Genomic DNA, 16978 nt, shown 5'->3' on the forward strand with positions numbered 1-16978 from the left:
GGTTTAACAGCTAATTCAATTTAGGGCTTTAATTCGGAATCCTGTTTCACTGCTGAGTGTAGATATGGGCAGTTACTTCGGGCTAGTTAATTTCTAAAATGGTGACCGTCCGGGAACATGCTAATGAAGCATGGGATATTTAAATTCCGCGCTTCATTTGCAATTTTGATTGCCCTCATTAGTCTCCCTAGATCGAACGAGGGGGCAAGTGTAGACATACCCACTTAAGCAATAAAGAGAAATAGAGAGAGTATTATTAAGGGGCATAGCAGCCTCACGCAATTAAAATGTGGGGTTTTTGGAGTAGTCAAAATTTGTAGGAGGAAATTTTCCTATACTTGAAAAACAAAATACAAACAAAACTACCATTAAACTAAAAAAATTGATCAGAAAAACTACACTATACACTAACTCAACTATTTGCATACTGTTGGGATTTTGTGGTTCCCAGAAAGTCAGGTGCTGGGCAGAATCAAGGGTCTTTGAAACTTCAATTCAATTCAACAAGACTTTATTCAATGTGCACAAAGGGAGAGCCCCTGGTACTATAACCAGCCAGAGCCCCTTGAGCAAGGAGCCCCTCCCCTTGCTGTTAGCCCCTCCCCTTGCTATAGCACATGGCAGTTACATAAGAGGTTACCTAACAAGTTATATAACACATACTTCTAAACCAATCAGATTCAACCTTTCCATATATGGCTTTGTTTGTCATATGCTTGTACTTCTCCACTCCACATGTTGAGTTCACCCCCCTCCCCTTGGCCTTTTCTAGACTGTTCCTAGGGTGGTGAGCCACAGCATGCTTCTTTATGCATATTTACTTTCCAAACCACATTTTGTTTAAAATGAACACATGCATACCCTTCACATACAAACTAACCTACATAAGCAGATCATATGGGAATTGCCAAAGGGCTTTGCCTCATAGGCAAGAGTGGTGAATGGAAGGAATGTCAGTTGGTCACTCCACTCCCTTTTATATGATCAAGGGGAAGAACGGATGGAGGCTACTTAGGAGGCTCTACAGCATGCTGGCCCAAGTGTCCAGTTCTTGTCTCTGTCATCCCACAGAGGAGATCTCACTCCTTTACATCCTCCAAGTGCAGCCGTGCTAGTAACACTGAACAGTAATGTACTCATGGGACCTGGGCAAGATACTGCGAGGTGCATTTGCAGTTGCACAGGAGCAGAGACAGTGTGCAGTACAGGCAGAATGGGGCCACTGGCTGTGGTTGGGGCACTTGGCATCTCCAGAATCCCAGGTCTCAGGTGGGATCAGAAGGCACTATTAAGAACAAAAGAACAGCCAGAGTGAGACCAAAGGTCCATCTAGCCCAGTATCCTGTCTGCTGGCAGTAGTCAATGCCAGGTGCCCCAGAGGGAATGACCAAAATAGGAAACCATCAAGTGATCCCTCCCCTGTTGCCCATTCCCTGACACCCTTTCCATTCAAACATCTAGGAAAAGCCCTTCTCAGGGGTGCCTGACAATCACATTTGGGTGAACACATTTCAGTAGTGTTCCCAAATGTTGAAGCTGCAACAGAAACTCGAGTGGCGAGGACCTCCTTTTTCTCACTAACTTCTACATGACAATCCTTCCTCTGGTCACTCAGCCTATGCAGCTTTTTTTTTCTGGAGAGTCTTTGTTTTCATAGACTCATAGACTTTAAGGTCAGAAGGGACCATTATGATCATCTAGTCTGACCCCCTGCACAGTACAGGCCATAGAATCTCACCTACCCCTCCTAGAATAATCCTCTCACCTATATCTCAGATATTGAAGCCTTCAAATACTTTGAAGACCCCAAGATGCAGAGAATCCTCCAGCTGTGATCTGTACCCCATGCTACAGAGGAAGGCGAAAAACCTCCAGGGCCTCTGCCAATCTACCCTGGAGGAAAATTCCTTCCCGACACCAAATATGGCAATCAGCTAAACCCTGAGTATGTGGGCAAGACTCACTAGACAGACACCCAGAAAGTTCTCTATAGTAATTCCTATCATCCCTCCATTGTCCTATTTCCCACTGATAATGAAAGAGAGAGTTTTCTGGAGAGTCTGTATTTTTCCAGAAAAAAAATTCTGCAGTATAGACGCATCCTCAGAGTCATTTTTTTGTCTCAGAAAGCACTGATAGCAGTTTACTGATTAATATGTTTCAAAGTTTTCTGCCATTTTCAGACTTTGTGTCTGCAGATAGAGCTATTATCAGTGGCTGTGTCTATTTGCCTCATTTGATTTTTCTCATTTTCTGCACATACTTTTTCAGTTGGGAGGATTTTAGAAAGGGTTTTATATTTGGTTTTCTAAAATGCTGTGCTTTGTGTATGAAGGAAAAAACCAATAACTTTTATTTTAATATTACTAGGTTTTCTTTTATATTTTGACATGTTAAACTATCACATCTTCACTAATGTTATGTATTTTCTTATAACAAATTTAAACAAAATCTTCACTTTTGAATGGGAAATATATTCAGAAATAGATCAAAAGAGGAAGAGTAGAATTGAATTAGAACCATCCATGTGTCTTAGAACACCTTTAGCATTTGCAACACTTTAGTATTATGTGTTTTGATCACGTTACCAAATTTGACTTGAAAAACAAAATACAAATATAAAAAGCATTTTTTAAAAAATGTTCAACAATCCACATGAGTGGTGGGCCAAAACTTGATTATTTTTGTCTTGTGAGATTTTGGCCTGCTATCTTCTACACTTAAATATACTTCATTTATTACAACTACATCCACAAAAAGGGTCTTGGGCTCAGTGTTGAAGTACTCACCTTATACCACCATCTAATGGAATACTCAGCCTCAGAGATCCAGACTCCCTATAGAATGCACAGGGAGCGTTAGTCACTTAAAAATATGATCCTCAAACCAGTATGCTGAATGGGGAGATGCCTGTGAAATGCCTAGTTGCATGTGACCTAATACGTGCCCCCAAAAGACAGGTGCCTATGTCTGGGCTGAAGAGAGAAACTTTCCTCCATTTGGGATTCACAGGTATTCCTGGTGCTAGGTGCCTAAACCCAGATCAGTGTTTTTCTCAAAAGAAAAATTAAAGAGGGGTTTTTTATTTTTGTTTGTTTGTTTGTTTTGTACAGTAACCAAAGAATTTCCCTTTGCTTGAAATCCTGACTCCACCTGATCTGGAACAGAGATTTGAATCCAGGTCTCCTATATTCCACAGGATACCCAAATCCCCCCACGGAGAGGTTGTGTCTGCCTCAGGGTGTCTTGTTAAAGCTGTTAACTATGCATGGTATTAGGGCTGCCAGGTATCCAGCTTTCAGCTGAACACTTTGTGGAAAAGGACCCTGCCTAGCCCTCCCCAGCCTGGTGAAAATGAGTAAGGATATGTCTACACTACAGCACTAATTCGAACTAACTTAATTCGAATTAGTTAATTCGAACTAAGCTAATTCGAACTAGTACATCTACAACTAAAAACTAGTTCGAATTAGCTTTTTGCTAATTCGAACTAGCATGTCCACACTGAGTGGACCCTGAACCGAGGTTAAGGCTGGCCGGAAAAAGTGCCGGCAGGGCATCAGAGGAGGACTTAGAGTGTGGAGCTGCTGTCTCAGGCTAACCGAGGGCTGTGCTTAAAGGGACCCAACCCCCACCCTGGACAGACAGTTCTCAGGGGTTTCCCACTTGCAAAGCAGTCCTGGCTTGGAGTGCCCTGAGTGCACACACTCGGCACATCACAGCACTCGGCCATCAGCTTGGCTGCACTTGCCGCAGGCTGCCATCCGGGGGGAGAAGGTCAATTGGGGGGGGTGCAGGAGAGCTTCCACCCTGAGGAGCCCGCAGAGCCACCCCAGTCCTCCCCATCGGCGGCTCGTACCCCATTCCTCCCTCACCGCCTTCGACTTACCCCTCCCTAACCCCCCTTCCTGATGTACAAAATAAAGGACACGTGTGTTCAAAAATAGAAACTCTCTTTACTGAACAAAACTCGGGGAGACTGAGAAAAGGAGGTGGGAGAGGGGAAGAGAGAGGGTGGGAGAGGGGAGGGTAACTAAAATGATCAGGGGTTTGGAACAGGTCCCATATGAAGAGAGGCTAAAGATACTGGGACTTTTCAGCTTAGAAAAGAGGAGACTGAGGGGGGATATGATAGATGTCTATAAAAGCATAGTGGTGTGAAGAGTGTGCATAAAGAAAAGTTCTTCAGTAGTTCCCATAATAGAAGGACTAGAGGACACCAGATGAAATGAATGGGTAGCAGGCTTCAAACCAATAACAGAAAGTTCTTCTTCAAAAAACCAAATAGTCAACCTGTGGAACTCCTTGCTGCAGGAGGCTGTGAAGGCTAGAACTAGAACAGAGTTTAAAGAGAAGTTAGATAAATTCATGGAGGTTGGGTCCATGGAGTGCTATTATCCAGGGGGTAGAAATGGTGTCCCTGGCCTCTGTTTGTGGAAGGCTGGAGATGGATGGCACGAGACAAATGGCTTGGTCATTGTCTTCGGTCCATCCCCTCCAGGGTATCTACTGTTGGCCATTGTCGGCAGACAGGCGGCTACTGGGCTAGATGGACCTTTGGTCTGACCCAGTACGGCCATTCTTATGTTTTTATGTTCTAAGCTCAGGGCTCAGGGTCGGGGGTTTCACTGGACCACCCTGATTTTCATGCAAACCTGCTCCTGGGTGGCCATGCTGCAGATATCCTGCCCTAGACAGCCACTTTCCTGTGCCTAGTGCAGAGGTCATGGATGAGGTCCACGATCTCCTCACTAGACCAGGTGGGAGCCCGCCTCTTGCGGCCCCAGGCAGGCTCCTGGGAGCCGCCAGCCTGGTCCCGGGAAGAGGCCGAGGGCTGAGTGGCAGCAGGTGGCTGGTTCGTTCCATGCCAGGTGCAGGTAGCCAGACCGTGCCCCTTTAAGGGCTCCTGGGCCAGAAGCGGGGCAGACGAGTTTCCCTGGTGGTGCCCAGAGCGGCCACCAGGGCAAGCTGGGGAGGGCTAGCCTCCCACTAGTTCGAATTAAGTGGCTACATAGCCCTTAATTCGAACTACTTAATTCGAACTAGGCGTTAGTCCTCATGGAATGAGGTTTACCTAGTTCAAATTAAGCACTCCGCTAGTTCGAATTAAGTTCGAACTAGCGGTTTGCCTGTGTAGCGCCTATCAAAGTTAATTCGAACTAACGTCTGTTAGTTCGAATTAACTTTGTAGTGTAGACATATCACTATTCCTCAGTGAGTAAGTGAGGAATAAAACAGCATGGTGGGCCTTTCCACACAGACTGCCTGTAACCTTGCTTCAGCAGGAAGTGTTTTTCAAAGGGCAATAGGGCTATAAAAAGAAGTGGCAAACATGTCAAGGCATCCCTCCTCTGCCTTCTCTCATTGTCCATCAATTCACTGCATGAGAAGGGACAAAGGAAGCAGTGTTGAACAAAAGAAAGGGTCCTGGCCCGTGAGGCTGTAGTTGGCCCGTGAAGTTTGGCCCGTGAGGCTGTAGTTGTGGTGAGAGTAAAGTATTTGGTGACAAAACTTTACTTTGAATTTAACCTACTTTCTTAAGTTAGGGTACATCTAGACTGCATGGCTCTTTTGAAAGATGCTTTTTCAAAAGAAATTTTTGAAAAAGTGTCTTTTGAAAAAGAGCATCTAGACTACAATATGCAGATTGGAAAATCCACCCGCTTTTCCAAAAAAGAGCGTCCTTACTGCTGGATGCTCTTTCGAAAGAAAAAGCCACCCGGAACCACTTCTGCCAGGGCATGGGGGCAGCATTTCCTTCCGGGTGCTGCTGCATGCCCTTTTCAGAGACATGTGATTAAAGGGACACCCCTGAACAACCGTTGCTCTGCTCCTGCAGCTGCCTTTGCTATCCCTCTAGGAGGTAAGCAAGGTATAACAGTGCTTGTTTGGAGTGCGCCCAACTTCCTGGGACACTCCAGCAGATTTTTTGTTTGGAGGTTTTTCTGATTTAGACCCCTTTTTTTGGCATGGAGCCAGAGCTGCCCCTGGGCAGGCGATGGCCCCACGCTATCATACTACAAGTTTTGCTGCATCTGCATGACATAGTAATGAGGCTACTTCCCCATCTGGACCCAGACCAGACGTACGAAGGGTTCGCCCGTCATGCAGCCCCACTGCCCTTGCCTCCAAACTTCTTCGTGGACAGGCGTTTTTGGAGGCTTGTCACCAGCTCTGGCTGGTGGGACCGGCTCATTATGGAGCTCTGGGATGACCAGAAGTGGCTCCGCAACTTCCGGATGCGGAAGGCCACTATCCAGGAGCTGTGTACCTGGCTTGCCCCAGCTCTGCAATGGCAGGACACCCACCTGCAGCCCGCTATCCCCCTGGAAAAGAGGGTCGCTATTGCCCTCTGGAAGCTGACCACTCCCGACAGCTACCACCATGTGGAGTGGGCAGGTCTACTGTTGGGTCCATCCTGATGGAGGTAAGTCATTGTTGGGGGACAGTCACAGTTTGGGGGAGGGAAAGGGAGACTGTCAGGAAAGGGCAAGGGAGTGGGAGTGGGAGGGAGCTCCTCCACTCACCCTGAGCTGCTGGGGGGGGGGAGGTGAGTTCTGAGGATGGGATTCCCGAGTGTTTGAGGGGGAAGATAGGTGGTGGGTTCTCCTCCTAAGAGATAAGGCACCCCTTCTAAAATTTTGTTGTCTGTCTCTTTCTGCAGGTGGTGAGGGCCATCAATTCGGAGCTGCTGAACAGTCTCGTCCATCTAGCAGACCTGGACAGTGTCATAGCCGGCTTTGCTACCCTTGGCTTCCTGAATTGTGGAGGAGCGCTCGATGGGACACACATTCCAATCCGTGCACTGCCCCATCAAGCAGCCCAATTCATTAACAGAAAGAGCTACTTTTCAATGGTCCTCCAGGCCCTGGTCGACCATCGTGGCCGGTTTACTGACATTTGTGTTGGGTGGTCAGGGTGGGCACATGATGCCCGCATCTTCAGGAACTCGTACCTCTACCGGAGGCTTCAGGCAGGAACATTTTTCCCGCATCACGACTTTGCGGTTGGGGATGTGCACATGCCGGTGTGCATAGTGGCTGATGCCGCCTACCCCCTGATGCCATGGCTGATGAAGCCCTACACCGGCCACCTGGATGCGAGCAAGGAGCAGTTTAATGCTCATCTTAACCGGGCTTTCAACCAGGTGGAATGTGCGTTCAGACGTTTAAAAGGGAGATTCCAGTGCTTGCTCACACAGCTAGACATGGGGGGATGCAACAGGTGGTGGCCACGTGTTGCGTTCTCCATAACCTGGTGGAGAGGAAAGGGGATGCCTTCCTACCAGAGTGGGGTACAGGTGCTGATGGTCAGGAGAGGCACTTTGCCCTGCCCCAGACAGCTGCCATCCGCCAGGCTCACCGGTTTGCTGTTTGCATCCGGGAAGCCCTACGGGAGCAATTCTCTATTGGAGGCCACTGACTCTCCTGAGGGGCTCCTGTCTGGGGGCTTGACCCTGGCCCAATACAAGCTTCCCTCCTAAACCCTTATCCTGACCCTGTTTGTAGAAATAATAAACACCAGGGTTTGTCTGAAAAGAATAACGTCTGTTTTATTGTTATAAATGTCAATAACTGAAAGAATGTATAACTGTTGCAAACATAAAAAAGCTTCTTGAAGGTCTTGAGCTCTGGCCCAGACCATGCTGGTGCCTGGCGTTTTGAGCCCCTGATTGAGTCCCCAGAAGGCTGTCTGGAAGGGCCAGGAGGGTCTTGGGGCTGGGACATGGCTGCACTGGAACAGCTGTGTGCTCTGGCTGCTTTGCTGCCACAACTGGCTGTGAGGGTGACTGTCTCTTTAAAAGATGGCTGCAGACAGGAACCAGAGACATGCAAGGCATGCCCCAGATTGTCCACCAGGGCTTCTTCCTGGAGGCCCTTATTTTTGAAAAAAAGGGACTCCCCGCGTCCACACTCACTTATTTTCGACAGATCTCCGTCGAAAAAGGCGTTCTTCCTCATGAAATGAGGAGTACCGCCGTCGAAAAAAAAGCCGCGTTCTTTCGATTTTGAAAGAACGCGACTGTAGTCTAGACTCAGGTGAAGTTTTTTAGAAAAAAGGCTACTTTTTTCAAAAAAAACCCTGCAGTCTAGACACAGCCTTAGGTACAAATTGTGTTTTATCTTAAATTTATTGTTATATATAATTGTGTATATGCCAAAAAAGAGGTTACTTGCTGTAGCTCTTCTGAGCCTTGCAATTATACCTAGAGGTGGTTCAAAACAAAAATAAGAATTATTTTACCAGGAATTCTTGGGTGTGGGTGCATGGATCTTGTTTAATTTCCTTTTATCATTATTTTAACCCTCTCCCCCCGCAAAAAAGAGAAACCAAAATCTGTTTGTAACCATTTCCAACTATTATGAATCATTACTTCTAGAATTTTAAAATCTATGGGTGTGTCTAGACAACAGAGTTTTGTCAAAAGTGGACTTTTGTCGACAAAACTATACCTGTGTCTACACTGCCACTGAGTTCTGTCGAAGTCAGAAGTTTTGTTGATGGCTGTAAACCTCACTCTACGAGAAATAACGCCTTTTGTTGACAGAGTTCTGTTGACAGAAGGCGTTATTGCATCTACACTGTCCTTTGCGTCTACACTGTCATGTCGACAAAGTGGCTTGCTTTGTCGACAGAACTGGATGTAGTCTAGACACTCTTTGTCGACAGAAGCTTTGTCGACAGTATCTGTTGACAAAACTTCTGTCGACAAAAGCCTGTAGTCTAGACGTACATTATCTCTTTGTAGTAAATAAACTAATTATATTGTTTTATTTAATCTAGTGTGTCTGAATGGAAGTATTTTACAAACTCCATTTGGGGTACCAAGATGCGTGCATATCATTTCAATTAATAAAAAGATTTAATGTATGTTTAAAAGTCTCAAAGGGGTAGTCATGTTAGTTGGTAAGAGTAGGTCTACACTACAGGATAAGGTTGAATTAAGATACGCAAATGCAGCTACATTAATTGCATAGCTGAAGTTGAAGTGCCATAACTCATCTTTTAGAGTTGTCCACACTGCAGGAACTTGAAGGGAGTGCACTCTTCCTTCAACTTGCCTTATTTCTTGCAGGAGTAGGACTATTAGCATCAAACCAGATCACCCCTCTCAGTTTGAATTAACTGTCTTCACTAAATCCACTAATTTGAACCCTGGAAGTTTGACAGTGGCAGTTTTGATCTTCTCTGTAGTGTCCACGTACAATAACTTGAAAAACAACTAGTAGTCCTATGACACCTTAGCCCTGTTCTACACTACGGCTTTATTTTGAAATAACCCCCCTTTTATGCTGAATTTATAAGCAGAGTTCCCACAGTACCAAGCCTGTTACTTTAAAATAATGGGCCGCTTATTTCAAAATCTGTACTCTTGTTTTTCTCAGGGAATAATGCTAATTTCAAAATAGTTATTTTGAAACAACAGTAGTGTGGATGCTCTGGTGCCACTATTTCAAAATAACTACTCCCCAGAGTCATTTGAATTAATTACTTCCCATTGCTTCCTGGAGTTCTAAGTCTGAGGTAGTGCATCCACATTAATGGAGCCTGCCTTGGACCATTCTGTAAAATCATGTATCATTAAATTGAATTTAGTAACTCGACTGCTATTAGGACTGCTATTTGTTTTTATATAAGTTTATACTGCACAGGAGAGGACTGAAGAGTATGGCTATGTCTACACTACAGGGTTTTTCCCCAAAAACAGCCTTGTGTTTTTTTGCACAAAAACCCACAGAGCATACACACCTTAAGCACATTTTTGCACAAGAAAATTTACAGTAAAATGGCAGAACAGGGGGCTTTTTGCGGTGTAGGTAAACTCTTTCTACAAGGAATAACTCCTTTTTGTGCAATAGTTCTTGCACAAAAAGGTGTGTGTGGATGCTCAGCAGGGATTTCTTGTGCAAAAAGAGCCTATCAGAAAAAGCACAGGTGCTCTGATGGCCCTTCTGTGAATGCCAATCAGAACTTCCTTATTCAAGAGTGTGGACACTCTCTTGCACAAAAGCACATTGCTTTTGCGATGAGCTTTTGAGGTGTGGATATGATTTTGTGCAAGAAGTTTGTGCACAAGATCTCTTCCAGAAAAAGCTTCTTGCACAAAAATCCTGCAGTGTAGCCAAAGCCTACGGGACATACATTTCAGGAGGCGGGGGGAGGATTCTAAGACTGGGGTGTGTACTGTGTACAACCAAGCTTAATGAGATCCAGAACATAGTCTAAAATGTAGATGGCTAGCTGAATTATACATGGATATTCAGGTTGTGGTGTACTTGCTGGAAAACTTTGTGGCTACGTCTACACTGGCCCCTTTTCCGGAAGGGGCATGTAAATTTCACCTATCGTAGTAGGGAAATCCGCGGGGGATTTAAATATCCCCCGCGGCATTTAAATAAAAATGTCCGCCGCTTTTTTCCGGCTTTTAAAAAAGCCGGAAAAGAGCGTCTACACTGGCCCCGATCCTCCGGAAAAAGCGCCCTTTTCTGGAGGCTCTTATTCCTACTTTGAAGTTTGGTTCGAACTAACGCGTCCCGGCACTCACTTCCTGGTTTGGATCAGCTGTGATTCAAAACTAGTGTGCCGGCGAGATCATGCTAATGAAGCACAGGATATTTGAATCTCCACTTCATTGACTATTTCGAATGCCTGCATTTGCATCCCTAGTTCGAACTAGGGTGTAAGTGTAGACATACCCTCACTGTGCAGTGTCTAGCACAGAGAAGTCCTGGTCCATAGCAGGCACTCTTAGCTGCAAACATCTATGGTATATCTACACTGCACAACTATTTCAAAGTAAGCTATTTCAGAATAGTTTTCTGAAATCTGAAATAGTTTATTTCAAAATAGCACATCTATACTGCAGGGGAGTCTCAAAATTAGTCTGAGACAGACTTCCCTAATGTAGACATGCTAAATCAATTTAGAGCCCCAGGAGGCACTGGGAAGGAATAACTTAGAATGGCCCTGGACGTGGCTATTTTGAAATAGCAATAGTGGAGCATCTACGCATGCCTTATTTCAAAATGCCTATATTGGAATAGGCATTATTTCTCGTAGGATGAGGTTTACAAATTTTGAAATAAGATATCTGTTATTTCCAAATTATTTCAAAATAATGGAATGGCTTTGTAGATGCTCACATAGTTATTTTGAAATAATGCTAGTCATCTTGAAATAATGGTGCATTATAAACTCACCCCAATTAATAATCCACAGCACCTAGATAAATTAATTCTGAGCCATGACGGAGCATCTTAGGTCCTACCATAATACACTGAATAAACAGTGAAATGCTGGGATCTTAAGTTTCTTGCACTACCACAATTTATCTAATACACAATATGCAGTGCCTAATGCAATGGCTTCTTGGTCATGAACCATTGCTTCCTGTAATCTGTGTACTTGTGCACCCACTCAAGAGAGATTCCTATGCTTCCCAGAGGATTAGCAGTGTACCCACAGATAGGTTTGGATTTGTACTATTGGGGCATATTCATACATGTGTCAGTACACACAAATATTGTTCCACACAAGGAGGCAAACAATTACAGGGAACATTTTTCATGACTGGTGGTCCTAGACTAAGGGTTGGAAATAATTTTAGATGGGGGGCCACTTCACTAATATTTGAAGTGGCCCCAAAAGGGGCCAGGCTAAGGCATGTCTGTGCTCCCTCACTCACAGACCCTGATTAGCCTGGTGGTAGGGAAGCATGTGAAGTCTTTGCCCCTGCTCTCCCCCCACTTCAAGAGAACTGCCAGCTGATCTGAACAGCTGGCAGTTCCCCCCAGTCACCTTCATCCTGGTGGCAGGAGGAGAATTCGCGCTCTCTTCCACCCCCAGGTCAATCAGTATCTGGGGCAGTAGGAGCACAAAAAGTCTCTTGTTCCCTGCCCTGCAAGAGGCATGCAGTTCTTAGAGTGCCAGCTAACTTCACACATTCCACATACCCTCAAGCCAATCAGGAAGGCCCCTTTGCTCACCCTGTCCTACACTCTAATCTAGAATACTAGTATAATAACAAAATCACGGGAAAGAATTTCTGAAGTGCCTAAGGGTATGTCTACACTAGCTCATTAATTCGAGGTAGGTATGCAAATCAGGCAACTGGAGTTGCAAATGAAGCCCGGGATTTAAATATCCCGGGCTTTATTTGCATGTTCCCTCCCGGCCGCCATTTTTAAATCCCCCTTAGTTAGAACGAACTACCCGCGGCTACACGCGGCAGTTTAAAGTTAATCAGAACTAAGTCCTTAGTTCGGATTAACTGTTACACCTACTTCCACGAGGAGTAACAGTTAATCCGAACTAAGGACTTAGTTCGGATTAACTTTAAACTGCCACGTGTAGCTGCGGACAGTTTGTTCGAACTAAGGGGGATTTAAAAATGGCGGCTGGACGTGAACATGCAAATAAAGCCTGGGATATTTAAATCCCGGGCTTCATTTGCAACTTCGGTTGCCTGATTTCCTACCTAGCTTGAATTAATGAGCTAGTGTAGACATACTCTAAGTGGCTGAGAAGCCTAATTCCCATTTTCAGTGGTGACCTTCTGAAATAGATTATTTTACTTCCTAGCAGAGCATTACATGGTAATATTCCACTAGAAACTCAAGGTACCTCCAGATGGTACAAAAATATTATTAATCATTGGGCAGAGATAGTTGAACATAAAATAACTCAATTTTATTTGGGATTTACAGGTAGAATTTGCAAACGTACTATCAAGTTCAGGATTGTAATGACTAATGTTTACCTGTCCTGCTTCCAGGAGTATCTTATAGCCATGTATTAGGATCTCAGGCACCCTCTACAGTCCATGGGGAGAATTAAACCCATAATAAATTGAATCTACGTAAGCCAGTGTGTTGAGTGGGTAAATATCTAAATTAACCAGTGGGAAACAGTTCTGAGAGAGGCATGACTGAATCTCCACAAGTAAAAGGTACCTAAATTGGAGATGTAGTGAAAAACTCCCTTCACTCAAATTCAAAGCCATAAACACTTTCCTCATATTAGAATCAACCTGGCTTAGTTGCTTTTTCCACCAAAAACAAAGGTAGAAGTGCTATCCTTTTACCCAATAGGCCAATGGTCAGAACACTGTCCAAGGTGTAGGAATGTAGGAAGCAGAGATAGGGATAGGCAATGTGGGGAGGGAGAGGGGTTAGAGAGGATAGTGGGTGTAGCAATGGAGTCAGGGGGATGGGAGTGTAGGAATGGAGGATGGAAGTGGTGTAGGGATAGAAGGAGGGGGTAGGCTTTGGTCCATGGAGCTCCGGGCTCTGGGTCTTTCACATACACCCCAGGCAGGGAGGGTGGAGATGGGGCTGGTACAGCCTAGGCAGGGGAGGGAAAAGGCTAGCTTTAGTGTGGGGGCCAGGAGTGCAGAGAGCCAGCACTGATATGGCTTTGGGACTGGGGACCGGAGTGGGGAGGGGAAGAGCCAGAAATTCTGAGCCCTGAGCTTGGCCCATGGCTGCCTACTCCCACAAAGAGGGGGATTGGCAAGTGTAGCAAGCAGGGGGGCACTGCCCCCTAGTATAGCAATAAAGAGTCTACACACATGAATGCTGACCACCTGTCACCCATCATGTAGGTGGAGATCCTAGTAGTTTCCAGACGCTCAAACCCTGACACCAGAGTTCTGCCCTCCTTAATACAAGCTCATGCCATATTTTAAAATCTGAGTTAGTGACCTTCAAACAGCTCAAGTAAATCTCTTATATCACAATTTTGGGGGAAGAGGCAAGCTCTGGACCTTGGTCTGAACCATTCTACAGAATTCACATCAGGATGTGATACCTCTACAGAACTGTTTTTCTTTGTTAGGCTTTGCAGTAATTATTCCCCAGGGATTTTGTTCCAGCAATGAGCTCTGCGTCCTTCCCACACCCCAAAATAAAAAGTTTTACACAGAATTAAGTTAATAGGGTCCACTTACTTTAACAGTGAAGGAGAGAGATGCACAGTAATTGCCATGTCCTGGTAAGAGGAGATTACTCACCAGTGCAGAAACTGACTTTCTTTAAGATTAAAATCCCCATGGGTGATCCAGGTTGGTGCACCGCTGCCGTGTCAAGAATTGAAGTCTTCTGAGCAGTGTCCCTGGGGCCATGCATGCGCATGTCTTTAGCCACACACTCCTAGTGTGCAGGCATTGTGCATGCACAATCTCCCCCCTTCCCCTCAGTCCCTTCTCTATCTCAGAGAAAGACCCTCTGGAGAGGACAGAACTCTGAAGCAAAGGGGAAGAAGGGAGGATAGTGGAGTGCCCATGGAGACACTCATCTTGAAGACTGTCAATTACTGCACAGATGAGTAACCTCCTCTTTGAGGGAAAGATGTCCCCATGGGTACTTCACATCAGGTCACTCACTACAAGGCTATATGGATTTATGGAGGTGGGAACTTTGGATATGACATAAAAGCAATGAAAAAGGCTGCCTTGGGAAATTTAAGTTCTGACAGAGATCCCAGAGTAAGTGTGAAATGCTTTGGGAATGTCTGATTGATGTCCATGTAGCAGCCTTTCAAATTTCTGTTATGGGAACCATTCAAAGAAATGCTGTTGAGGTAGACGTGGCTCTAGTAGAGTGTGCCCATATGATCATTGGAGAATTGCTATTGGACAGAGTATAACAAAGTCTGATGCATGAGATATCCAGTGTGAAAGTCTGTGATTAAATAGATTATCTTTTGTTATGCTTGCTATGGAAATGAATAGTTTAGGAGAAGTCCTAAGGTGCCTGGTACAAGATAGATAAAAAGAAAGTGCTCTACCCAAGTCAAGAGTATCCATTTTTGACTCAAAAGAATTAGTGTGAGGTTTGGAGAAGAACATAGGTAGATTTATTGTTTGGTTGAGCTGAAAGGATGGTCATATCTTAGGGAGAAATTTGGAGTGGGTACACAAAAGTACTATCTTTGAAAAGGATAGTGTATGGAGGGTCTGCCATGAATGCTGCAATTTCTCCTACCTGCCTGGCTGATGTGCTGGCTATAAGAAATGCTGTTTTCACAGATAAGTATAGTAATAAACTGCTAGACATTGTTTCAATTGGAGCATGTGTAAGTACATGTAAGACCAGGCCTCTGCAGGAGGAACTACCCCTGGGTAAAGTGCTTGTAAACCTCTCAAGAATCTCTTATGTGAGAGAATGTGCAAAAATCGAGGAGTCTTCTATATTGAGGTGAATTGTTATAGCAGCCAGATGGACCTTGATAGAACTAGTAGTAAGGCCTGATTATTTAAGGTGCAGCAAGTAGTCAAGGATAATGGATAAAGGGAGTAAATGGGGTGACCTGACGGTCTAAACACCATATGGTAAACCTCTTCCGTTGAACTCACCTGGCCAGTGAGTTATTGTGAACAACAGACTGGTAACTTTAAGCAACAACAAAACTATATATGGGTGTGTTTGTGTCTTTGTGTATGTGGGTACTGTATATGTGAACATGTATATAACAGAGTAATGTTACATTGTCAATAAATGTGGCGTTTTCCCTTACCCCTTAAAAAGGATCCTATAAAATTCTTTCAGGTATAACACTGGGACCTCCTTCCTCCTCTGGCCTAGCCCTAGGGCAAAGCTGGCAGCCAGGGAGGGCAAAGCCTCATTCTTTCTCCCTGGGCTGGACTAGCGTAACACTGGGTAAGTCTAATTTAATAATAAATAAAATAGATGAATAAAATGACAGATTGCACTGCCTTACTTTTAAATGCCTCCTTAAATCAATCTGCCCTGCAGGATTACATGGAAAGAGTTTCAGGTTAACAACTATCAATTCTTCCAAATGAATGGAGGAAGGACATGTGTAAATTAATGACAGCTTAATACAACAAATACTGTAAAAATGGGGCATTCAGAGGTCAAGGCTCTTTACACATGACCTTCTACATAATTCAGAAATACCAAAGGGAGGAGAGTTTATGCTAGACTGAGCATATCACAGACAGAAAAAGTTACACCAAAGGGCAAAATGAAAAAACCCCTCTGAAAAAAATTCTCAAGAGTCACTGTAATTCTCAGGTAGAAAATACACAGAACATCAATATGAGACAATAGTTTGTTCAAAATTTCTTTTTCTGATAGGATATTTTAGGATCTCTTACATGAACAGTGGATATAATAGGCAAGGGTAGGCACCTCCTTCAAAAACTGCCAGAGTGGCCCCCCCACACTCTGTCCCAGCTTCCATCCAACCTCCTTCCTTCAGTGCGTCTCCTCCTAGGCTGTCTGGAATTCAGCTTTTCCGAGGCTGTGGCTGTGCCACCAGCTCTCCAGGGGCTGAGGAAGCTGAGGCTATCCACCGTCTCTCCAGTGCTCTAGCTGGGCCAGGGAAGCTGGGGACCATATGTCACCTACCTTCTCTCTTCTTCTTTCTCTTCTCCCTTTTTCTCTTCTTCTCCCTTTATCTCTTCTCCCTTTTTCTCTTTCCCATCTCCCTTTTTCTCTTCTCCCTTTATCTCTTTCCCTTCTCTGTTTTTCTTTTCTCCATTCTTTTCTTTCCCTTCTTCTCCCTCTTTCTTTCCCTCTTCCTCTGGACTCCGGCTGGGGCCGGGGAAGGTTGAACCCATGTGCCTTCTGCTTTCCTTCCCTTGTGCTCCTGCTGGAGAAGGCTGGGGCCACACACTGCCTACTCTTCCTCCTCTGTGCTCTGACTGGCGTGGGGAATGCTGGAGCCAAGCTCCGCCTGCTCTCCCTCCCTCCTGCTCTGACTGGGAAAGGCTGGGGTTATGTGCTGCCTACTCTCCCTCCCCCTTGCTCTGTCCTGGGCTGAGGAATGCTAAAACCATGAACCAGTCCCCTCCCCCCATGCTCTTGTGCAGCGGGGGGGGGGGGGGGGAACATGGCGCAATTGCCTCCCACAGGGCCACCACTTCTCCACTCCCCTGCTCTTGGACACAAGGGGCAGGGCAGAGGGCTTGCCTCCCCAGCTCTTGGTTTACCTGCCACCCATGATCTCCTGT

The 16978-nt window shown here is 45.2% G+C and overlaps 1 protein-coding gene across 3 annotated transcripts in view; it reads right to left on the reverse strand.

The window, feature by feature from the left end:
* The window catches only part of LOC102452068 (putative butyrophilin subfamily 2 member A3), a 41839-nt gene extending 24861 nt beyond the window's left edge, over positions 1-16978 (reverse strand). The window contains exons 1-2 of one of the 3 annotated variants that reach the window (XM_075914297.1): positions 16374-16833; positions 2790-2837 (exon numbers count right to left, since the gene is read on the reverse strand). In XM_075914297.1, coding sequence (XP_075770412.1) covers positions 2790-2837; positions 16374-16585 — 260 coding nt within the window. In that variant the 5' untranslated portion in view covers positions 16586-16833. Of the gene's footprint in view, positions 1-2789; positions 2838-16373 lie in introns of all 3 variants that reach the window. The other 2 variants (XM_075914299.1, XM_075914298.1) reach the window with 2 other exon arrangements.

Source organism: Pelodiscus sinensis, chromosome 33, assembly GCF_049634645.1.
Source record: "Pelodiscus sinensis isolate JC-2024 chromosome 33, ASM4963464v1, whole genome shotgun sequence".
Lineage (NCBI taxonomy): Eukaryota > Metazoa > Chordata > Testudines > Trionychidae > Pelodiscus > Pelodiscus sinensis.